Here is a 24,124-nt window from a genome sequence, read left to right as displayed (position 1 = left end):
CCTTCTCCTTCCACCTTCAATCTTTCCCAGCATCAGAGTCTTTTCCAATGAAGCAGTTCTTCCCATCAGGTGGCCAAAGTATTGGCGTTTCAGCTTTAGCATCAGTCCTTCCAATGAATATTCAGGATTGATCTCCTTTAGGATGGACTGGTTGGATCTCCTCGCAGTCCAAGGGATTCTCAAGTCTTCTGCAACACCACAGTTCAAAAGCATCAGTTCTTCAGCACACAAGCTTTCTTATAAAGATCTCTCACATCCATACATGACTACTGGAAAAACCACAGCTTTGACTAGACGGACCTATGTTGGCAAAGTAATGTCTCTGCTTTTTAATATGCTGTCTAGGTTGGTCTTTTCTTCCAAGGATCAAGTGTCTTTTAATTTCATGGCTGCAATCACCAACTGCAGTGATTTTGGAGCCCCCCAAAATAAAGTCTGTCACTGTTTCCCTATCTATTTCCCCATCTATTTATACCACATTCCTTAAATGAAAAATTATATACATGGAGAACAGATTAGAGATTGCCAAAGGTATGGGGCAGTAAAGAGTTGGTGTGGGTATAAAAAGGCAGCACAACACATCCTTGTGCGGATGGAAATGTTCTTTATCTTGCCTGTATTGAAGTCAATATCCTGTATGTATGAAATTTTGCAAGCAGTGGTCATTGGGGGAAACTGCGTTAAGGGTATACAAGGATCTTTCAATGTTATTTTTTACAATAGCATGAGAATCCACAATCAACTCGAAATAAAAAGATTAATTAAAACATCAAAAAACATGGCAAAATAGTGGAATGAGAAACTCCGGTGAAATTCATGGTGGAATCAGACAGCCAACCTGCTACCTCATTTGGTTTCCAGCAGAAACCTACCCAGTATGACTCGGTTCCAAGGGCCAAGCAGCCAATACTGCTGGACTCTGTGAAATTTCCGAAATCTAGGGATAAGCATAAACTGTTTAATTACTTTCCACTGATTAGGAAGGAATTGTGGGGTGGGGGGACGGGGTAGTTTGGACTCAGTGAGAAATGTGTAGCTGACAAAAGTGACTGGGAAGAACACTGCCTTCTGTCTGGTATATCAGGAGTTACAGCTCAGTTCCCTGTCCAGTAATTGGGCCGAGATCCAGCACTTTGTAGCCAAGCGGGAGGGTCTGCTGGGAGTCGACTAAGATGGTGGTGGACACGGGTCAGGCCTGCCCTGCAGACACAAGGTTCTCAGAACACCATCCCCGAACACCAGCCCAAAAGGCTCTGGAAGGACTGCGTATATTCCTCCCTTGTCAGTCCTGGCAGACTCCCAAAGCAGGTTCAGGAAAGGTACCTTCTCATTCTGCTCAATTCTGCATTTGCTTAACTTTTTTGACTACAAGACCACCTTCTTCATTAAGCAACTCTTATCTCATAGATCAAGGGCTCATTTCATGTAGGAGACACCACGCTGCACCCCCTCATTATTAAAGCCTCTACATATCCTGCAGTAAAGAAGGCTGCTGACCTTTAGCTCTGGGTTTCCTGAACTTCCTGACTACAGATTAGTAATTGGGTCGGGATGGACGCACTGAGGGGTCTGCAGGATTCTCCACCTTCACTGTGACAGAACCCATTTCCTAATCATCATTTGACTCTCATAGGTGAGTGGAGACCAGGACAGCCCTTCTCCTGACACCCTCCAGGGTAAGAGTAATTTCATGTCTAAGCAAACCGAGGTTTCCAAAGCTACTACTAGAAAAGAACAGGATAAGGATTCACACCTGGACAATGGGATCCCGGGCCCGCACACCTCCCCAAAGCCATGCTGACTTTCACAGGGTAATGTCAACTATTTTTCCTCCTATAACATCTGCTCAGTCTGCTCAGATTTTCAATAAATCAATGAAAACGAGTCCTCTTTCTTAGCTGAAAAGACCAGGCACCCTCTAGGAAGTCCGCCAAAAGACCATTTCTGTTATTACTTGTCCCAAATGTGTCCCTTCACATGGATGATAAATGTCTAAAACTAAACAATATCTGCCCTAAGATTCATACTCACTTATTCTTGGACTAAACCATTCATTTAGTCCTTAGTTTATTTATGCAGTCAAGTATATATGGGGTACCTCTATGTGCAACTGCTGTAAGAAAAAGGTAAACTTGATCGCAGTATAGCCGACCCCCTTCTCCCTGGAGCTGAGGAGTCAGAGAAAGACAGAGGTGACGGATGCATTGACAGATGGGGACACAGTGCTTCTGAGGGGAGGCTGAGGGAGGGACAGCCATTCCAGCCAGACCAAGGTGACAACATGAACAAGGCCTGGAAGCAGAGCCCTGGGCTGTGAGGGCTCCCATCATGAGCAATGTGATGTAAAGTTCGAGGTAGGAAGTGGGGAGGAGCCAGGAAGAAAAGGAACCGGGGCCAACTCTGAAAGAGCGGAGAATTTACCCCACAGATGATGGGGAAGCTACAAAGACTCCATCCTTCATTTCCTCTTCAAACACTGACTGCGGGGCCACCGAGAGGCAGGCACTGCACTGGGTGGTAGGTGTGATGTGCAGGCTGATGAGGGTGGAGCTCTGTGGGGTGGGGGGTCATGACGGGCAGAGAATGGAGCTGAAGAGAAGGGCCAAACCCTGACCCCACTGGAGCCGAGGCCGTGAGGACTCCTTCAGAGCTGGGGAGTATGTCTCAGGTTTGGTGGTGACCAGGAAGAGCTAGGATGTGAACCTTGTACCATCTAAGCAGCTTCTCAACAGGGGTATGCAGTTGGCCCACGAGACAGAACTCAAGCATCTGAGCCTCTGTGAGGAACCCAGGGTCCCACAGCTAGTGGGTCACCCACAACAGAAGTTCTCTAGTTTGCCCCAGGGAATACACAGCCCAGGTGCCACCTGGGGCCTGCGGGAGAGGAAGAAACCATGTATATCCTTAACCTGGCTAAGTGTGGCTGGTATGCAACCAGGACCTTTCCTCACAGCTGAGGGAACAGAAGACCGGAAAGGAAACGTGGCTTGTGAAAGGCCCTGTAGCGATGTCTCTGGAAGAGGCAGGGCTGGAAACTGAGTGGGAGGCCATGTTCACCGGAGAGATGCTTCTTCCTGTTCCCGCTATGCTGGGAATGGCTTGCATTCTGAATTCAAGAGATAGGAAGTGCCTTGTTGGGTGACAGCCTGACAAAAGGACAGACGGGGGGTTTTCCTGACAGCAGAAGAGTCGCCCCAACACCCCACGTACAGCTGGAGGTGAACAGACACTGGGCCAACAACATTCTCTGCTCAAATGCCCATAAAGGAGCGGCCGTAGGAGGGGCAGGCAGGGTCCCTGCCAATGTGCTGTGTGTCTTCTCTTCTCCGTGGTGACCACAGGGCTACCGAGAGAGGGACAGTGCGGACTGTGGCTGCACCAGTAAACGGGTCTGATGGTACCCATGAAGCACAGCACTTTGTTTTCTGAATCCATCTCCTGGAACAATTTCCTGAGCCTTCCAGGAGCTAGGATTCTTTTTCAGGGAACAGGGGAAAGTGAAGACAGGCGTGAGACTCTTACTTGGAACCACATAATTGCTGGAGCATCCCCAAATCAGGACTCTTGTTAACACACACTAGAGAATGAGGGGGAGGGGGATGAGCCTCAAGTGGTGAAAGGGTTTATCATGGCTGTCGGCAAGGCCAGGAGGAGGGGGAGCCCCAGGAAGGGCCAGTCCTCACGCTATCTCCCAAAACCAAACAACAATATGGGGCAGAAAAACTTCACTCTGCACGCTGATAACCACTGCTTTTCCATACGCAAAGAATGACACTTGGAGAAAACGTTACATTCCCAACAAGTCCAAGGGGATTTTTTTCCCTCTTATTTCCAAAATTCTAGTTACTCTCTGTGACCTGTTGAAGGGGACAATTCCAAACACAACCCTCACAGAACACCAACAGATAATTATCCACAGGGAATGTCAGGACCAGATATCTGCTGTATTACAGTACAGCTTTTCGGTGGAATCGGAGGGAACATTCACTGCCTATATCTTATGCTTACATATTCTTTTCTTTTCTCCCTAATTAAGAGTAAAGTCCTGGTTAAGAGTTCACCGTCCAATGCAGAAGTCGCAGGTTTGATCCCCTGTTGGGAGCTAAGATCCCACGTACTGTGTGGCCAAAACCCATTAAACAGAAAACAGAAGCAATACTGTAACAAATTCAATAAAGACTTTAAAAATGGTCCAAACTAAAAAAAAAAACAACAAAAAAATTAAAGTCTTACTTTCAGAATTATAAAGAAAAAGATTTATAAAGTCTGATGTAAATTTTGCCTATTGTTTTACTATAAAGAGATCCCCCCACGCCACTATCGTAGTGGGGCTTCTCTGATTTATAAGCAGAATCCAAATGAGATATGGGTCATCTGGCTTTCAGGAGGTAAAAAAAAATAATAATAATCCAGATTTAGTGGCAAACCCACAGTCAAGTTCTGTGATCACCAACTGAGCTGGCCATGCCTCACCAGGCCAACCAGGCTGTCCCACACACCACGATGCCACAAGCAACTCCTACTCATTTTAAAGGGCCAACCTTGCAGTAGAAACTGTTAGTTGCTGAGTTGTGCCTGACTCTCTGCAACCCCATGCTCTGCAGTCTGCCAGGCTCCTCTGTCCATGGAATTCTCCAGGCAAAAATATTGCAGTGGGTTGCCATTTTCTTCTCTAGGGGATCTTCCTGATCCAGGGATCAAATCCGGGTCTCCTGCATTTCAGGCCGATTCTTTACAATCTGAGTCACCAGGGAAGCCCAACTTTGCAGTATCTTTCCCTTAAATCAGTGGTGAAAGAAACTAAAACCTCTAACAGGGACTCCATAGAAGCATTAAGTACTAAATTAAAAGTCAGCCTTCTTATTTATTTTTCCACCAACTGGAAAGAAAAAGAAAGAAAGAAAAAAGAAGGTGTGAAGGTGAGGAAGGCAGGGGAGCCTGCGGATTTTAAGTGATAGGCATCAGGGGGAGGAGAGAGACAAAACCCTTCACTTGCAATTACCCAGCTGTGACTGATTAATTTAACCTGCGCGTGGAAAGGACCTGGAAAGGAGCTTAAAAAACAACCCCAAACACTAACAAACCCCCAGCCCCCGAGTCCCAAGGTTTTCCTTTAACCTGCCCTGGGATGCGGCCTGGGCATCTAGGCTTGTTCAAGTTCCCTCGGTATTGCTACTGTGCAGTGCAGGATGGGAGACACTATGGGGGATGCCTGCACAGCTCTACTGCTATTGCACCTCTGCCCAGCGACGAGAAAAGAGAAGGGAAACCAACTCTCCCGGTGCACGCAACAGTTCCCACGGCAGGAATTAATACAGGAGAAAGCTAAGCATCAGAGAGACGCACACATACACACACGCACACAAGGATGGAGGTTAACAAGCCACAATGGGGAATGGCAAGTAGAGTCCGTTTTCAGGGAAGTGACGAGCCTCTGCCTCCGCTTCTAACACCAACCTCCTGGCTTGCTTGGTGTGGAGAACATCAACTTCCGTTGGCACACAGACACCAAAGCAAGGCCAGCTCCAACCACGCCTTCCGTCTGACGCACCTCCACTAGGCATCAGAGCCTGCACTGAGACACGCAGGGTTTCGTGAGGCCCCGTGGCTGGGTGTACTGGCACACATCATTGCACGAGTGAGCAAACCAAGGCCCAGAGGTGATGGAGGCAGCGTTCTCTAAACCAGTCTCCATAAGGCCCTCGTGACCCAGGAGGCGCTGTGAGGTGAACACACTGACACCTCCCTCTCCCCACACTCCCGGGGGAAGGAGCCCGTTGATACAAAGTGATTCCTGCAGCCCGCCTCTCACAGCCCTCCCCACTGAAGAGAAGCTTCTTTGCCCCCAAAGAGACTACAGCCATACAGCTGAGTAGAGACCAGGGGCCTCCAGAGAGGGCACCCCAGGAGTGTCACCTGGCTGCGCCCTGCAGCCCTGCCACCCTGGGCTCCTGCTCCTGTTGAAGGGGTGGGGAGAAAGACCCACACGTTGGCACCTTTATCTCAGCTGTTTGCGTCTGAAAGGCTTCCAGGAAGTGAGGAAACTGTGGAGGAATTCGCCTTGAAGTGATGTGTCGGAGGGCAGAGGGCCACTGTCTGAGGAGCTGCTGGCACAACTGAATAGGCCTGGGGCTGCAGAGACCTGAGAGCCGGCGAGTCCTCTGCCCTGCACCCTCACAGGACGGGCGACCAGAGCCAGCTCAGAACAGTCAACCTCTGAGGGTGACTGGGGGTGAGGGGCCAGTCAGGCTGATCTTCAGGAGGACTTCCTGTCACTCTGCATCTGCTGATGAAAATCATACTGAGGGCCTCTCAACGTTCAGTGGTGGGAACACAACCTGAAGAGACACCCCCTTCATGGGGCACAGCCTCTCATCCACACCCCAGAGCCACATCGGAGCCTTGCGGCTACATGCTAGAGGAATTCCCCTCCTGACACAATTTGAAATGTCGGCATGTGAAATGACAAGACCCTCCCAGGTTCCCAGACCACACATTTCCCCATACACAGTGAGCACGAAGCCCAGAGGTGCACAGAAATGAGATCAAGACTCACCTCTGACACTTTCTCTGTGACCTCAGGTAAGTGTCTTGCCCTCTCTGTGCCTCAGGCCTGTCATCTGTAAAAAGTGCTTAACAACAGACCCTGTGCCTCCTAGGCCTGCAGAGGCAACACAATGAGATGAGGCCTGGGCACAGACACACAGCAATGCCTGCCAACATCTGTGACTACATACAGAGACTGTTGCAATTTTCTATCTCAAGAGGCTGAAGCATCATGAGTCTGGGGATGCTCTGAGCATTTCTGAACTACAAAACAGGACAGTTTCGTACGACTCAGCTTAAATATACTAGGTAAACTGGCCCGTCTTTAAAACCCTTGCCTTTGAACAAGCAGGGGGAATCTAATATTCCGTCCTCATGGCCCAACAATGATAGGCCTCGTGAAACGAAGGCCCGGCATAAATGCAAACACATTTCTTCCACTTGGGCTGTAAAAGCTGAAAATGGCTCCCAGGTGTGAGCCGACACAATCGGCCCAGTCTGCTTTGCAAGGTCACCACGGGGGTCAAAGTCGAGCCGGCCATTTTCGGATTAGGTGCACACGCTGGCGAGCCTTCCCCCCGGGTAAGTGGATTACAGAAGCCACCTGCAGGAAGTGGGCGCGGGGGAGGAGGGGAGGAAGCGGGCCGGCTGGAAGGAGGCTGTGGACATGGGCGGGGGCCAGCTCCTCTCACATGGGGGATTGTGCAACGGACCAGGCAGCTCCCCATCCCTTCCCGATGCTGCCGGGTCAGCACCCACTTCCTTCCAAGACCATCCACACTGCACCCGCACCCCATTCCCACTGGATCTGGGAATCTATTTAAAGCTTACATGGTCATCAGAAAAAACGAGACAGAGAGGGGGGAGAAAAGAACTAGACACACCACGAAGGCCAACTCTGGCCAACAGACCCTAAGCTACCGGGTTCCCAAAAAAAGGCAGTGACTTCCGTGACCAAGTTCCTACTCCATGGGCGCGCCCCTTCCTCCGTTCCCCAGACCCCACAGCTGGCGTTTGCTTCACTTTCTCAGCAAATGATATGCAGATGGGCCGCTCATCCGGCTGCCTCGCCACCCCCACTCTCAAAGAGAGAGAGAGAGAAAAAAATAAGGAAAGAAAAGAGAAGGAAAGCGACAAGTCAGGGCTGTGCGTCATTTGGCAGGCTCACCTCAGAGGCCTCGACGGCTCCTTTCCCTGTGAAAGGCTCCCTGAAACTCCGGGCAAGAGGCGATGCGCGCTACAGAATCTAGGGGAAGCTTACAGGACAGAGAGCTGCTTTGTCAACTGGGTGTTTAACTTTCTGTTTCGAGGCCCACTGGTCGTGTCTAGCATCTGAGGCGGCTGTGGGTCTGAGAACCAGGGTCCCGTCCTGGTTCCGGCAGCAGCAATGCTGGCTCTTCGGAGCAGCCTGCCTGCTGACAGATGAAGGAGCGGGGAGTGGGGAGCAAACTGGCCTTAACGTGGAACCAGCCATGTCTTCTGAACATTTCTCCCATTGTTCCTCCAAGCGGCCAGCGTGTCAGCTGAGCACCGTGCTGCCCCATCTTGAGGCCCATAACCGACACTCCTGTGCGGGAGGCGAGAAAGGGGATCCACAGGATGTCACTTCGTCTGGGAATCTTCCTCGTCTTGTAGCCCATCAGTGACGGTGGTGAGAAGCCCCTGAGACAGTCCCCAGGCCTTGACTGTTCATGGCAACTGCCAGTTTACTCATCTTTCTCTGCAGCAAGACTGTGAATCCCTCGAGGGCAGGGGCTCCGGTGGGCAGGGCATGTTCATCAGTCCTGGGCTCCACGTGGGGCACAGGCTGGCACCCCTCTCCTCGGCCTTGCACGTGGGCCCTGGGCCCTGACATTCGCTTCCTCCACTTTCCTTTCATTTCCTGTACCCACTGACAGCCTGGACAACAGCCTCCCAGGGGCAGAAGGCCAGGCAAACACGAGTCGAGGACCGGAGTCACAGACAACTTGGGGTGGGAGGAAGGTGTAGGCCCCACGTTCTGACCCCCCATCAGGGCCGACAGCACGCTATGCTTGTCTTTCAGATGTTCCTTTTAACTTCCGCCTGGCACAGAGCAGCACCACTCAAGTCTTAGTCGAGGGCAAAGTTTCATCTGATAATAGTGATTGATAATCTGCAGAAAGGTAAGCAGTACTAACAGCGGCTCCCGGCCCGGGCCCTCCTGCCCAGGGACGCAGGCTATAAGGAGGGCTGCAACACCCAACACCGAGGTGGGAGGTAGGAGCAGATCTCCTGCCAGGAGAAGGTGCTTGCTGAGGAGCTCCCTGCCTCCCAGGAACTCGTGAAGGTCTGATGGGGAGACCTGTGTGATCACCCATTAATAGGCAGAGCTGTGCTGCCCACACTTGCCTGATGTCCACTGCTCTCAGCACGTTCCTCAGAAATAAATACCTTAACCAGGGCTTGGAGCCCCACCGTCCCAAATAAATGCCTCTGCCCACACTGGTGACATGGGGAATTTGTCTAAATAATTTACTGCCCTCCAAAACCTGAGCAGCTTGGTTAGTAAGGAGTCTCCCACCCCCACTTCCACCCACCCCCATCACTAAAGATGCTCAGGTAGTGGTTCTCAAAAGAAGGGCAGGGAGTTGCCAGAGCAGCAGCATCAGCATCACCCAGGACTTTGTGAGTAGAGCAAGTTCTGTAATCACACCGCACCCACACCTGCCGCACCAGAAACTGTGGCTGGGACCCAGCCATCCTACGGTCCAGTGAGCCTTCTAGGCGATTCTGGGAAATCGTTCAGTTTGAGAACCACACAGGTAATGGCAAAGCCACAGTCTCCCAAGGTAATGGGTGTGACATTTTATCCAGAGGGAAGAATTCGTTCACATGCACCCAGAGAAATCTGGGCAAGAAAGGCAGAAGGTTAGCACGTCTCTGAAGACACAGAAGAGGAACCCAAGCCCCCGCTATAGGTATATTTTCCTGTTGTGCTGTCTTCTGATGAGGGCCCTGGCTTCCCTTCAGCATCTGGGATCTGAACTGGACATTCACACTTGACTTACAGCCTTTCAAACCAGGGCAGAATCCCCATGGACAAAGGGGCCCAGAGGGGTACAGTCCATGGAGTCACAAAGAGTCAGACATAACTGAGGGACTAAGCACAATGTTCAGTTTCTCCCTAAAGCATTTCAGTCACTACTAACTCCATGATCCTGATGAGAGTGTGTCCAAAAACCCGCAGCAGATAAGATGCCAAGAACCCACAGGAGGTTCTTTTACTCCAGTGCCCTAGCTAACTGGCCTTCCTTCACCAGCAAGGCTAAACTAGGTTATTATTGGAGGACACAGTTCAGAAGCAGAAACTGAGGGAAAAAACTGCCCATTTTCTCTTAAACTTGGTTAAGTCCACTCTTAACCTGATGATTCATGGATGGTCCAGCAAGTTTCCCCCAAGGAAGGATGGGTAACCCTTTACCTTGGGGAGAATTCTGATCTGCCTTACACACACCTGTACTCCCCACAGGTCCTCTGTAACGTGATGTAAAGAGATCCACCATCCAAGGTTACCAGTCAACTATTTAAGACAAGCTATGATTTCACACTTAGGGGGAGAAACACCATGGTAAAAAAAAGATTTCAGCATCAACTGTTATGTCTACAAATGATGACCTTCTTCCAGGGGAAGCAATAGAGAGAAAGTTTCAAGGGCAGCAGAGTAAAGGAAAAGCAAGAGGCCTGAATCCAAGGTACACTCACACACTGTTTAAGCAATGCCCAGAAACTATTTATTACTCAGTAAAACTTCACCTGATTATTAACAGCCTCCGCTCAGGTCCCAAAGCCTAGCCTAATTTTCTGAAGAGGAGTCGGGGGCTCCTTTCTTCCTGGCTTCTGGGCTGGGCCCTCAGAGACATGGATTCCAGCACCGGGAAGCAGCCCAGGTCCTCACTGCCTTGCATTAAGGCTCTCGCTTTTCAATTACTCTTTAATGTGACCTCATCTGCCCATGAACGGGCCTGCAAAGAAGACTGATCCAGCCCCTTTCTTCTAGAGGGTTTGCTAGGCAGAGGGAGAGTTAAATATCACTACTGATTTTACGTCTGCAGCAGACCTGGCCCAGAGAAGTTCGCTCCATCCTTCCAAGCCTTGGGGTCCCTCAGCCCCACCCAGCGCTCCTTCCATCTAACTGGCTCCAAGTGGGGTCACAGACAGGACAGCAGGTTTCGTTCCTTCCAGGTTTTAGTCTCTGGAAGTAACAATAAAGTAATGCTAAATACTCCATGCCTTTAATCAGTTTTTCTTCAGTTAAGTGGTCACGGCAAAATACACAACTGCATAGTTCATTCTGCTTCTGATATTTTTATTTAAATGATTCAATTCTAAGTCTTCCAGGTACATTTGCTAACGGGAGAGAAAAATACTCAAAAGAAGAAAAAGAAAGATGAGTTTTCAGGAAGCTGAGAGGGAAGGGATGGGGAGGTGATTGTTTAAGGAGTAGGGGGATTATTTCGGGGTGATGACAGTGTTCTGAAATTAGATTGTGTTGAGGGGTGTGTTGTGTTTGAGGATGTACACCTGAAATTCGTTTAAAACAGTGTTTTAAGTTAGTTTTCTCTCAATTAAAAAAAAAAGCTTTCAGAAAAATTTCCCCCAGATTCGAAGTAAAAGATTAATATTTTGCTGTGTTTCCAAATGCAACATAGACCTAAGGATTTTAACAGCACAATTACAAAGTCACAGGTAACAGTGTTGGAGGAGTCTTAGCCTAGATCTCCCACCTAATCGAGGCCAAAGGAGGGGGAGAGGAAGCCAGGAAACATGGGTAAGGGACAGGGTCCAAAACACACCACCAAGAGGAAAAGAAGTTACGTGGACAAAGCCGAGGGCCACATGGCTAACACCCTACCTAACACACATGAAACAAAGCTGCTGGGCTTTACAACTCAAGTTGGTTTTACAGCAAGCATTTTACTCCTAGGGCTGAAGGGGAAAAAAAAAAACACACACACAGAACCATTTCTACTGGAACCAATCTCCTCAATGATACAAGTGCAGTAACACCACAGGAAAAGCGGAAATTTTTCTTCCCCAGAAATGTCACTTATGCATCACATGAAATTACTATTGCTGTGGGAATTGTAACTTGAGTTTCCTGGACTTCAAATTAGAAAGAAAGAAAGAAAGAAAAAACTCAAATGTGAAAATCTACCAGCAGAGTCTGCCCCCATTGAACAAAAGTCTGTTTCTTTTTCTGAGAAGCATTTCATGAAATCTAGCTCCTTCACTCCAACTCAATCCTATTAAAAGCTTTCCTTGAGTTTAATGCTTTTTGGTTAAGGACAAATGGCTTTGGCCTTATCTGCAGAACACAATGCAAATAAAAATCTGCTCTTTGACAAATACATTAACTGAATTAGATTCCTTTAATCAGAAATTGTTAACCAACTGAAATTTTCCTGAAGGACTCCAGTTCCCCGAAACTCTAGAAAACTCTGTCCTGAGGCCCTAATAGTAAAGCCAGGCTTGAAACCCTTTTCCCCACACAGTCTTCCCAAGTGTGACCTCAGCGAAGCAGGGTACTGGTATGTGGGTGATGAGAGCTCTGTCATGTGAGCAAGGGACCAGGGTTACTGACACAGACTCGGGAGACAAGAAACCAAACACAGAGATGAAGAGATGACTTGGACAGGCAAACAAAATCCAGAGGCAAAAGTCCCTAATCACAAGTGTCTGAACTGAAAACCACAAAGCTGCTATCTGTCCGAAAAGACATAAGGCAGCAAGAGCAGTTATGGGACAGCAGGGTCGGTGTTTCTTTTGTGACATTATTGCCTCAACTCTCAGTTTCCTGGTCATGGAAGGGATATAAAAGCTGCAAGTGTACTTTTGTGGGTATTTCAACCCCTTCATCCACCAGATGAGGAAAAAGCACCTTGTCCCTGCTCACAGTATCATCAGAGATACAGCTGGATATTTGCCTGGTCCCCTTTTTTCCCCTGACCTACCTGCCTGTAGCCTTATCCCCAGAAAGTGGTCTCAGCTCCTCAGCCATGTGGTTCCTTGGCAAGTTCCGATCATTTATCTCCTCCTCCTCCCGCCCAGGAAGGAGAGAATCTGGAGACTCTAAGGGCTACCAAGGTGAATGCTGATTAAGCTAACTGACCTATCATGTCCGCAGACAATACATCAGGAACCTCCTACATGTGATGGCATTGTGTCTTTTCCAGGTCACTCTGGGCTCCAACTGCACAGGCACAGAGGTTCCTACTACATGTTTGTTGAATACATGACACCTTTTACTACTATTCTTCTGAAAAACCACAAACACACCAGCAAAACTTGCCCTTCAAAGCCTGAATGGTGGGCTCCCCTGGTGGTTCAGTGGTAAAGAATCCACCTGCCAACGCAGGAGACACGGGTTCGATTCCTTATCTGGGAAGATCACACATACCGTGGAGCAACTAAGCAAGCCTATGCGCCAGTGCTCCAGAGCCCAGGAGCTGCAACTACTGAAGCACGAGCGCCCTAGAGCCCGTGCTCCACAACAAGAGAAGCCATTACAGTGAGAGGCCCGTGCATTCCAACTAGACAGCGGTCCTCGATTGCTGCAACTGAAGAAAAGACTCAGCAGCGACCAAGACCCAGCACAGCTGTAAATAAATATATCAAATAAATCTTCAACAAAAAACAAAAACAGCCTGAACTGTTGGAATTATCAACCGTGGATGGATGGAGATGCGAGGTGCTTTCCCTTCGAGGTCAGGGTGAGAAAGTCATGTTCATCTGCTGTCCGCTCTCCCCTGCTCTTTGCACAACTCACTTAGGAAATGGAGGAAGGCATGAAGGAAGACACCAAATCTATGTATAATCCTGCTACTGTGATGTCATGCTGCTAGCCTAACTCTCAGGCAGTAAATCCACTAGTCTAAGATCGGGGAACACAGGCCCTTTAGGGAGAAGGAAGGTAAAGACCCTTCAGCGTCTGTCATTTCAGAGAATTCACTGACCAAGTTACACGGAGCCCAGCTTCAGGCCAAAGGGAGTATCTGCCAATACAAACCTGCATTTTCCAAACTGAATCAGAATCGGGAGGGAGCCTTTTTTTCTTTTTCCTTCCTACTTTACATATTTTAACGCTGTCTAATGGAATAGCAGGAACAAGGCCAACCAGGCCCCCTGCTTCAGACACCTGGGCCAAGGAACAGAAATGTACTTTTAGTCAGCAGAGCAAGGAGTGATTCACAGCGCCACAGGCCTCAGGGCAAATGGGGGGCCCTGCCTGTCTGGGCACAGGGCGGGTCACAGTCACCTGCCACACTCCTGCCCGCCGTGGGGGGAGAGGGGGGCCGTGCACAGGCATCTGTGTTCAGTCTCCGTGCAGCTCTCTATCGTGCAACGTACAGGAGCTCAGGCAGCCTTGGCTTCCTGTCTGGTAACATAAAGATGGTCTCTGTGGCCGGGGCTTCCCAACCAAGGGAAGAACAAGGGGTGGGGAAGCTGTGCTTCTCAACCTTGAATGAGTGGGCCAATGACCAGGGGCCCCGGTGAAAACGGCTTCTGACCAGCAGGACTGGGATGAGGCCTGGGAGTCTGCACTTCTAACGAGCTCAGTACTGACAGCACACTGCTGGGCCAGGAACAGTCCTTTAAATAGCAAGGCATTAGAACCATCTTCCGGTGCGCTGCTCTATAGACGTATCAGGGATTGACATGTCTTAAACTGGCCTCAGGTATGGATAACTCACTTAACCAGCAATGAAATACCTTCCAGATGCTAGAACACCACGGGCCAAACAGGTGCAACAAGAAAATTAGATCCGTGACTGATCATTTTTGGACAAAGAGCTATATGCATCATTCCAGCACTTCACAGGTACAAGAAGTGACTCGCAGACTCTGTGGCCTTAAAGGTGAGATCATGCCAAGGCCCAAGGGGCCAGGTACAACCAGCCACCAGCCAGCAGCCGCGGCTACCTGTCAAACACCTATTCTGGCTTGTGCAAGACACATTAGGAGTTTCCTGTATCTCATGCTCCCCTCGAACTTTGGACTCACTGCCCCTATGTGTACAACACAAGGGGAACAGGAACACATCCTGTAGATGAGGAAAATGAGGTTCAGAGAGATTAAGCTGTCTGTTTAGGACACAGGGCTGGGTCACAATTCTAAGCCCCTGCTCCCCAACCCCACAACACCTGGAAAAGAGTTAAAACCGAGACTGTGTTTCCCAAGGCTGGGTCATCTTCTGAACACAGGCCCTGCAGCCAGGAAAACCCAGAGACCTGTAAGCCGCGCTAGTTATCGGACAGATGAAGCCTTCCCCCCAAATCACTCTGCTCGAGTCAGTGTCAGTAAAGATACCTCCAAGTGAGCGGACGAGTTATAACACCAGCAAAATCACAACCAAATAAAAACTGGCAGGGGTGGAGTGGAAACAGGAAATTTGGCGTGAAGAGGGAGGTGCTCTGCTGGGGAAGCTACCAATAAAAGCTGGTATAGAAAAGAGCTGGACTTGTGACTGGTGTATCTGGAAAGACCTCTAGGTGAGTTTCAAACAAGCGAGCACCTCCGTCTGACTGCTGGAGAAGTGGGGTAACTCACAGTATTTAACTACCCCACAGGGTACTTCTTGGCCCCAACAATGACATAGCCAGGGCATCTCCCTTTCTTCCTCACTGAGGTCCCTTCATTCCCTTTCTCATTTCCAGCGTGTTGTCTATAATAGTTGACAGGTTTTATGCTGTGTAACACTTGACCATGACAAAGAAATCCTTACTCTTATGCTAATGTCAGAAGCCTGGTGAGTTTTTTTTTTTTTTTTTTAAAGCCCTGAAAGTGAGCTGAGTCACATTATCAAAGTCACTGCCACAAAAATGAGCCTGCTGTCTCATCGCTCTACAGTGTTCTTTAAGTTCTTTAAGTTTAGGCACTCAAACTGCCAGCTTATCCATTAGGAACAAGACATTTAGTACCCATGGGTATTAAAAAGATTATTTCCTGCCAAGCTAGAGATGAGGCAAAACTTCCAGTTTTTAATTCTACACACCCCGAAACAGCAAGCAACGCATGTGTCATGATCACTACAGGTACATGCAGTAAGACCATTTTTTCCAATGAGCCCAGGAACACGAGCTTCCCTGATACCCAATGTCAGTAACATGATACCACAGCCTCCCCACACAGCCTGGGGTCTCCCAAATGGTACCACTTACAGAAAGAGAGAGACGATATGAGATGAGGCAGTGCCCAGGGATGGTATGGCTGTCAACTCATTGTTATTGAGGTACCTGTAATGACAACAAGAAGAAATGAATCAGTTAAATCATTAAAATTAGTCATATGAAATCAGATATACAAGGAAATTTTTTTAAAAATGGCCATGGGCAAACTGCTATGGAAACGCTGAATACGAGAATCTAAAAGCAAGTTTTTAATAGGAGAGAAGTTATGCCAGGTCATAAACACTATGTACCATACTCATAGTTTAGGAATAAACACACCAAGGACACGTTCCCTGTCCTCTAGGAGCTTCCACTCTAGCTCAGAAATCAAGACTAACAGACAAGGGACTATGAACACAGGCTGAGATGTACGACATGAAACAACAGCTCCCCACGACCATCACTGAGAGTGCTCCTTGTGGGCTGAAGGATCAGAGCCCACTCCAACTGGGATCACCCCCCTCCCCCAGTTGTTTTGTACACGTCCACGGCACGGCCCTGCCCTCACCACAGGGCCACACCACCCAGTGCCACAGATTCATGCGCTCCTGTGGGGGGTTCCTGGTGCTGGAGACACAAGAACCAATGACTGGTTCTTGGAGGTTCTCATCTATTCGCAATTGCAGCGTCTCTGAACTCTAATGAAGCCTCCAGTCGTGCCTTCCAGGAATATATCCACATATACACATACTTTTGCACAAAGACAATCTGAAAATCCTCTGCAGACCAGAGATGCTCCCCAAGCTCCCTTCCCGCTTGAATATTCTATATCTGTACTTCCACAATTCTCAACTCTTAATGGAAGGGGAAGCCCAAAAACCAGAACACAGCTTGCCCGGGCCATCCCCAGAGGCTCTGGAATCCAGCTTCCTTACATGGATATGTATTTCCAAATTGGGGAAGAGACTCCAAAATCAGATTTGCAAAGTGAGCCCAGAAATCCTTAGGATAGCCAAAGCACGGTGATCAGGCTTTTTGACGGGAACGGGCTGGAAAGAAATGGTATCTGAGATGCAGAATCAAGGATAATGCTGGCTTATCTTTTTCTTGTTTTTTTACAGTATGTCTTACACAGAGCATCCAGTTATGGTTTGAAGACAAGGCCACTGAAATGACAGCTGTATTCATACAAGTTTACAGCGAGTATTTGGTTGAATAGAATAATCTGGTTGTCTGCCATCTTTTATAGAATGAATGGGGAGGGGGAGGAAAAGGCCTTGAATTATCCCATTCGCTTTCTTCAGTGCCAAAGCTGGTTAGAGATGAAGCCTGGCAATTACTGGACTGAGGGACACAGAATGTCTATTTCAACAGCTTCATGACTGAAGCATCTGGCGGAGAGAAAGCAGATCTGTATCACATGGCAAAGCCTTTCTCCACTTAAAGGGCCCTTGTTTGTGTGCTGAAGTAGACGATTAATTACTTTAACAGTCTCTTATCAGACTGCCTCTAAAGCAGACTGCTTGTGTCTCACCTTTTCTCTCTCCACCCCTGCTGTGATCCGTTTCCCATCTTGGTACAGGGATGCTGAAAACTCACCATCTGTCGGAATCTCTACTAATAAATTTTCACAGTACCATAAATGTACATATTCCTCGACAATATCCTCAGATCTTACCAGGGCAAGGAAAGCTAAGGTCAAGGGCCTGTTGCCAAGAAGGCAGCTTGCTTACAAACTCTTCATTTCTTAGAGATTTATTCTAAAACACAGATGCCGGGCGGGGGGTGGTGGTGGGGTGTCATAATAATAATAGCGGCAGCTAACTTACTGAGGGCTTATTATGTGCCAGGCCTGACTCTTGAAGGCTTTTCAATAAATTAATCTGTCCTTAGAGCCCTACTAGGCAGGCCCCATTAACATTTCCATTGTACCAATGAGGAAACTGAATCACTAAGATGTTAAGTAATTTAACTGAGGTCACCAGCAGTAAAAGGCAGTGGCCCTGGGGGTCAAGCCCCAAAGTCCAGGTTCTTAACCATTATTTCCATTGATTTATAGCTGCAGCAGCAACTCTACAGCATTATGTTAACTGCATTGTCAGACTCTGGGTTCGGAACCAGGTGCTAGTACTGTTCTCCACCTTACAGGTAAGGTCTCTAAGTTTAAGTCACCACCCTAAGGTGACAGAGAGAGAGAGAGGCCTGGACAAGAGGTGAACAAAATACAACTGCAAGCCACAGGAGAGCCACACCTGAATAGCAGGCAGAAAGCTCATAACCTCATAGTAACATGGTAGCTGTCTTTCAGCTGTCAGTAAAGGACTTCTCTGCAGGAGAACTTTGGCTGAATGAGTTTGGTCTCAGGCCACCCTGCTGGATACACAACAAACTGTTCCACCTAACTCCTAGGAATGATAACTGAACAAGGAAAGTGGGCATCATTATCATAACTCAAATCGTGACCAAAATGCTGGAAGCAGAGCGTGCAGGTGTGGCCGACATTGCTGAAGGTACACAGGGCATTTCAGGTCTGACTTCAGCCCGGAGTCAACAAGATGAGGCAAAAATTGCAGGCTCTGATCTCAGCAGGGTTGCTGGATTTATGAAAAGGTCAGAGGGAGTGTAGAGGAGATCTGCAAGGCTAGCTTACTTCTCGGTCCTACTTCAAAAGAACTGCAAGTAAACCTCAATCAGCTCCTCCACCACTGGCTCTCTGCTCGCTCTGTCCCTCCTTGAAACCAGAACACTACCGCTGGAAGGCAACAAAGGCCCAACTCCCGCTGAGACATGACCAATTCGCCAGCCTGAAATAGAGACGGGTCAAAAACAGCACCACCTCCAGAGCCAGCCGAAGAAGGGCCCTGGGACGTTCGGCACAGTCTCCATGTGTAGTTCAGTTCAGTTCAGTTCAGAGGCTCAGTCACGTCCGACTCTTTGCGACCCCATGAAATCACAGCACGCCAGGCCTCCCTGTCCATCACCAACTCCCGGAGATTACTCAAACCCATGTCCATTGAGTCGGTGATGCCATCCAACCATCTCATCCTCTGTCGTCCCCTTCTCCTCCTGCCCCCAATCCTTCCCAGCATCAGGGTCTTTTCCAATGAGTCAACTCTTTGCATCAGGTGGCCAAAGTATTGGAGTTTCAGCTTCAACATCAGTCTTTCCAATGAACACCCAGGACTGATCTCCTTTAGGATGGACTGGTTGGATTTCCTTGCAGTCCAAGGGACTCTCAAGAGTCTTCTCCAACACCACAGTTCAAAAGCATCAATTCTTTGGCGCTCAGCTTTCTTCACCATCCAACTCTCACATCCATACATGACTACTGGAAAAACCATAGCCCTGACTAGACGGACCTTTGTTGGCAAAGTAATGTCTCTGCTTTTTAATATGCTATCTAGGTTGGTCATAACTTTCCTTCCAAGGAGTAAGCATCTTTCAATTTCATGGCTGCAATCACCATCTGCAGTGATTTTGGAGCCCCTCAAAATAAAGTCTGACACTGTTTCCACTGTTTCCCTCTTTATTTCCCATATAGGGATGCTGTCAAAATTTAGGACTGTGTTTGATGAAATCTGAATATCTAGGGCTGTGCAGTCTTTCCCCCCTTCTCACTCCCTCCAAATCTGCTTCCATCCAAAGGCCCTAAAAATTCTTCTTAAATATCTGGCTTCTATAACTGAAACTTTTCCTGATGATTTAGGACCAAGAAACGCTCTAGAAGCATCAGACCATGAACAATGGCCCAGCCCTACAGCTGGGAAAGGTGTGAAAAAGGCATGGGGTGGGATGGGGGGAGAGCTTTGCATAGACTGCCTCCCCATCCCTCCACTCCCCAGGGCAGAACCTGGATGTTGGCCTTTCCCAGCCTTCCAGGCCCCCTCAGCTCTCTCTTTGAAACTTCCATTTACTGGACTTGGTGAAAGGAAGTTTTCACATTGTGCAAGATGCAGAATGTTAAAAAGGATGTTTCAGAGAACTTTTATTACTGACTGCCTCAATCAAATCATGCATCAACAAACAATGAAAAACAAACCCACAGGATCACTCTGAGTTACAACCCTTTCTGTTTTTTAAAAACTGTTTGGCCCTATTTACTTACTGAATAGCTGATATAAGTACTCAGTGAAATTCCAAATTGTTTCAAAAAAAGAACACCAGGAATATATATATAGAAAGCGCCCCCCCCCCCCCGCCCCCAGCCTCTGGTTTGCCTCCAAGAGGAAGCTCCAGCTGCAGGCTACTGCAGATGGACACACAGTTTTCTTCCACACAGATGCCTGTGTCTTACACAGACTATTCTGCGCCAGCTTCCCCTTAGTAATAGATCTTGGGGATCTCCCTAAATCTCTTAACCAGAGGTGAAGTGCTCCTCTGCTGCGATGAATGAACTATGACTGATGTAGTCGATTCACTAATTTCCTAGACACTTTGGTTGTTTCCAAACACAAAGTGAGCTACCATTAATATCAGTCAAAGTTGGGCCAGGGAGTGGCATATCAGTTTGTTTTGTTTCTGAAGTGGGAGAAAGTCATCAATAGCAGATAGGAGCCACTTAGGAGTTAGGGCCACTTCATCAATAGCTGTTATCAGTGCTTTCAGCTACTCGAGAATAAGGCAGACTACGTTACAGACTTTGGCAAGACATACTTTGCATCGGAGAAGGCAATGGCACCCGACTCCAGTACTCTTGCCTGGAAAATCCCAGGGACGGCGGAGCCTGGTGGGCTGCCTGCCGTCTATGGGGTCGCACAGAGTCGGATATGACTGAAGTGACTTAGCAGCAGCAGCAGATACTTTGCATACCAGCTGGACAGGTACAGGTATTTCAGTATTATGACACAGAATACAGTTCCTCTAAGTCAACATTTAGAAACAACAATAAAGGCAAACACTTCTCTGTGTGCCAGGCTCTGTGCGGAGGATTTTCCGAGCCACGTGTCACTGAATAACACGTCAACCCTTGAAGGAAGGCTCTAATCATCACCTCACGTTAAAAGAAGAAACTGAGACCCAGTGACCGCACAGCAGAGCAGGGATTATTAGGAGGAGATGATACAGTTCAAATGTTTACATCAGACAGACCCGGGTCCATTTAACCCTGAGCTCACCCCGCACCCATCAAACAGCCTTCAGCGTGTCACTGAACCTCACTGCGCCTTAGCTTTCTTCTCCCCCAAATGGGCAAAGTACAAGCCCCAAATTCATACGGTTTTGGCAGGATCTGGCTGAAATCACTAAATCTAACAGCCTAGGAGAGAGCCAGATATATAGTAAATGCTTAACAGGTGGTGGTGACTCACAGCCAAAAAGCAGTGCCTCAAATGATACCCCCTTATGATTTCAACCCTCCCCTGAAACACACCGCATGCGCGCACACACAGGAGCAGCAGAAGCCTGGGCCACCACAGGGTGAGCCATAAATACCCAGAGGCAGGCATGCTCAGCCTTTCTCGGCGCCTTCAGAACCTTTTAGGTCAACGGCCCTGGAAAGCACACGGCAGCACCCGCGTTAGGCATTCCCGGGCCAGGCAGCAGTAACGCGATCCGAGCACAGTTCTGAAGGAGAACGGTATAAATAGCCCCTCTCTTATTAATAGAGGAGCCTTGCAGTCCAGGACTCCTGGCTGGAGGCTCTCCCTGGTGGGCTTTCCTCAGCGCTGTGGGCTGTGACAACCATGTGGTCTGGCGGCAGCTGCGCCAACATCCTCAGGTCCTCCGGGGGCCCCCAACCGGCTCGCTTTCTCTCCAACTGGCCCGCGATGCTCTGCGGTTGCCGGCCTCCAAAATAAAACCACTGCTAAACCACCAACCACGGCTTTGCCAGCCTGTGGTTCCCCTCATGCTGAGGTTTCCAGACTCAAGTGGTGGCTGGTGGCTGTGTAGGTTTCAGGAGAACTGACAGCCCCTGGAAGACCCAATTAATTTAGAAGCAACTGTGTGCCCACTGTGATTTTTTTTTTCCTTTTAATATCCTCCTCCATCTCCCCACCCATTGCTCCTCACTGCCTCTTTCTGCCTGCACGATGTATTAGGATTCCCTTCAGGAAAGGCCTGGATCTTTATCAATGACAAGTTCCACTGCTCTGGGCCCTGGGGAATTTGTGTCATCCATTCCACAGTGTGACACTGGGGACCGGGGGTGGTCACGCTGGTAAAGGGTTCAACCTATCAGCCTCCAAGGATTTGTTTCTTAACAAGCCACCCAGCTCAGCAGGGTCGGGAGGTTGTGGAGGGTGGCTCTGGGGTTGAGTAGCAGAAGAGAAATAATATACAGTGTGCCCCTGTGCTTCCCAGCTGTCTCAGTAGTAAAGAACCTGCCTGCCAATGCAGGACGATCCCCTGGAGGAGGAAATGGCAACCACTCCAGTATTCTTGCCTGAAAAATTCCATGGACAGAGGAGCCTGGTGGGCTATAGTCCATGGAGTCGCAGAGAGTCGGACACCACTGAGCGACTAAACACACAGCACAGAGCCCTGCCCGTGTACAACGCTCTGGAAATCAGATCCAATGAATAGTTACTGTATTTGTAACTGGATAACACGTCACTATGCCCATGTTCCAGAGGCAGCACAGAAAGAAGTAACTTGTCCGGGGACTCAGTCCCGGTAAGGGGCAGAAGCAGGACTCCAAGCCAGGTCTGCCTGCTACCAAACTTGCATCCTCCCGGTACATCACCCTGTACTCACAAGGAGTGATCCCTCTCTTTACAACTCCCACTCCCGGGAAGGCTGTGCCGCCACAGAGAGTCTGGGACAGAAGTGAGACCAGGGACTCCAGGCCCCGTTCCCCCATTTACTAGCTATGCAATTGCAGCCAGGTTCCCAGGCCTCCACTCCACAAATGTCTGAAAATGCAGAAATGACCATAAGGAGTGGAGGGCTTTTTATTAGCATAATAGCCAGCTATGGTCAGCTTTCCTGAGTGCATCAGCTGGAGAAAGAGGAGAAGACACACACAGTAGAGAGAAGGTAGACGACGGGGTCAAGAAGTCTCACTCTGTTCCTAAATTCAAAAGGAGCTCAGGGGAAGGAAAAAAGCCAGAATGTGAAGGGAGAAGGGAAGGTGAGCTTGGATGGGGTGATGTCGGTTTGGACAAAGAGTCTGGAGGAATCAGAGGAGATACTCAGTACCTCGATAGAGAAGACCAATGCAGGAAGTGATAGAGGAGATAAAACACTGGACTTTCTATCCTTTTAAAATCTTGGGTGGAAGGTTGCAGGTTAGGAAGAGGGGGTGGGGGCTGAAGGCAGTGCAGCTTCAGGCTTAAATGCACAGCTCTGGAAATCAAACATATTTGAGTTCAACTCTCAGCTTTCCTGGGGCTGAGACTGTAAAGAATCTACCTGCAATGTGGGAGACCCAGGTTTGATCCCTGGTTTGGGAAGATCCCCTGGAGAAGGGAATGGCAACCCACTCCAGTACTACTGCCTGGAGAATTCCATGGACAGAGGAGACTGATGGGATACAGTCCATGGGCTTGCAAACAGTTACACTCAACTGAGTGACCAACAGTTTTCTCAGCCAGGTGACACTGCACAGGTTTATTTAATCTCTCTGAGCTTCCATTTCCTCCTCTGTAAAGTGGAGAAAATGACTGCAAAGAAAAGAATTTAAATCACAGAGAGTTGGTGTCAGGATGAAGTGAAGCCCTCTTCCCCTAAGGCTGAGTGTGGTGTTACTGTCATTGCTGTGCTGTTGTGATTCGGGAAATTTATTTTTAAGACTAATCGGCATCCCCAGTGAAGGACAGGTGCAAGTCAGATGCTCTCTGTTCTAGATCTGGGCGGGGATTAAGTTCCAAAAAAGCACCAAGTCAAAGGGGGATTAAAAGCCGCAGGTCAAGGGAACCAAACCAACTGAAACTGGACGGCTGTTCAGGGAAGGAACAAATGGAAAGAGAGAGCTAGAGAGAACACAGAAAAGGCTCACGGGAGCATCAACTGTGCCCCCAATCTATGGTGGGGCCGATGACACTGGATCCACAACCTAACACGACCCCCAGGGCCCCATGGGACCCAGGCCATGGCCACACACCCCGCCCTCATGCACACCAGCACACCAGGCACAATGGCCCTCATCTTGGTCCTTCTTTGAGGGCCTTGTCTTATATTTGCAGCTCATCCTGTCTACACCACTCACATCTGCTTGATCTGCCTGTCAGTCACACCCTGAGCACTCCAGCTCCATTATTACCTCTACAAAATCAAAGAAGAAAATCCTTCCCTGACCCTGTTCTAGGCCCCCAAACATGCACGACTAGTGAGTCTCCTGGCTTCCTTGTTCCCCATATGTCTTTCCCTTTTTTAATGTGGTTCTGTGACAGGCAAGGCTTGTCTGAGGTGCCAGGATTGTGGGAAACGGGAACAGCATTTAAGGGGCCACCAAGAAAACTACGAAGCCAGGATAAAGAATATCTGAATGTAGCACTTTTAAAATATGAAAG

General features: G+C 48.8%; 1 protein-coding gene and 1 long non-coding RNA gene across 7 annotated transcripts in view; one reads left to right on the top strand and one right to left on the bottom strand.

Moving 5' to 3' along the window:
• The window catches only part of LRIG1 (leucine rich repeats and immunoglobulin like domains 1), a 539,770-nt gene that overhangs the window by 49,093 nt on the left and 466,553 nt on the right, over positions 1–24,124 (bottom strand). For all 6 annotated transcript variants that reach the window (XM_081528432.1, XM_081528434.1, XM_081528428.1 and 3 more), the window contains one exon: positions 15,726–15,800. Coding sequence is in view for 4 of the 6 variants with exons in the window: in XM_081528428.1 (XP_081384554.1) it covers positions 15,726–15,800 (75 nt within the window). In the remaining 2 variants the exon portion in view is untranslated. The remainder of the gene's footprint in view (positions 1–15,725; positions 15,801–24,124) is intronic.
• Positions 7,083–10,790, top strand: LOC145520942 (uncharacterized). Its single transcript, XR_014064937.1, has 5 exons — positions 7,083–7,128; positions 8,055–8,197; positions 8,591–8,690; positions 9,382–9,485; positions 10,037–10,790. It is a non-coding gene; the product is annotated as an uncharacterized LOC145520942 (long non-coding RNA).

The sequence above is a fragment of the Giraffa tippelskirchi genome, chromosome 9, assembly GCF_054371585.1.
Source record: "Giraffa tippelskirchi isolate mGirTip1 chromosome 9, T2T-mGirTip1v1.2.pri, whole genome shotgun sequence".
Lineage (NCBI taxonomy): Eukaryota > Metazoa > Chordata > Mammalia > Artiodactyla > Giraffidae > Giraffa > Giraffa tippelskirchi.
This window is presented reverse-complemented; position numbering and strand designations above follow the sequence as displayed.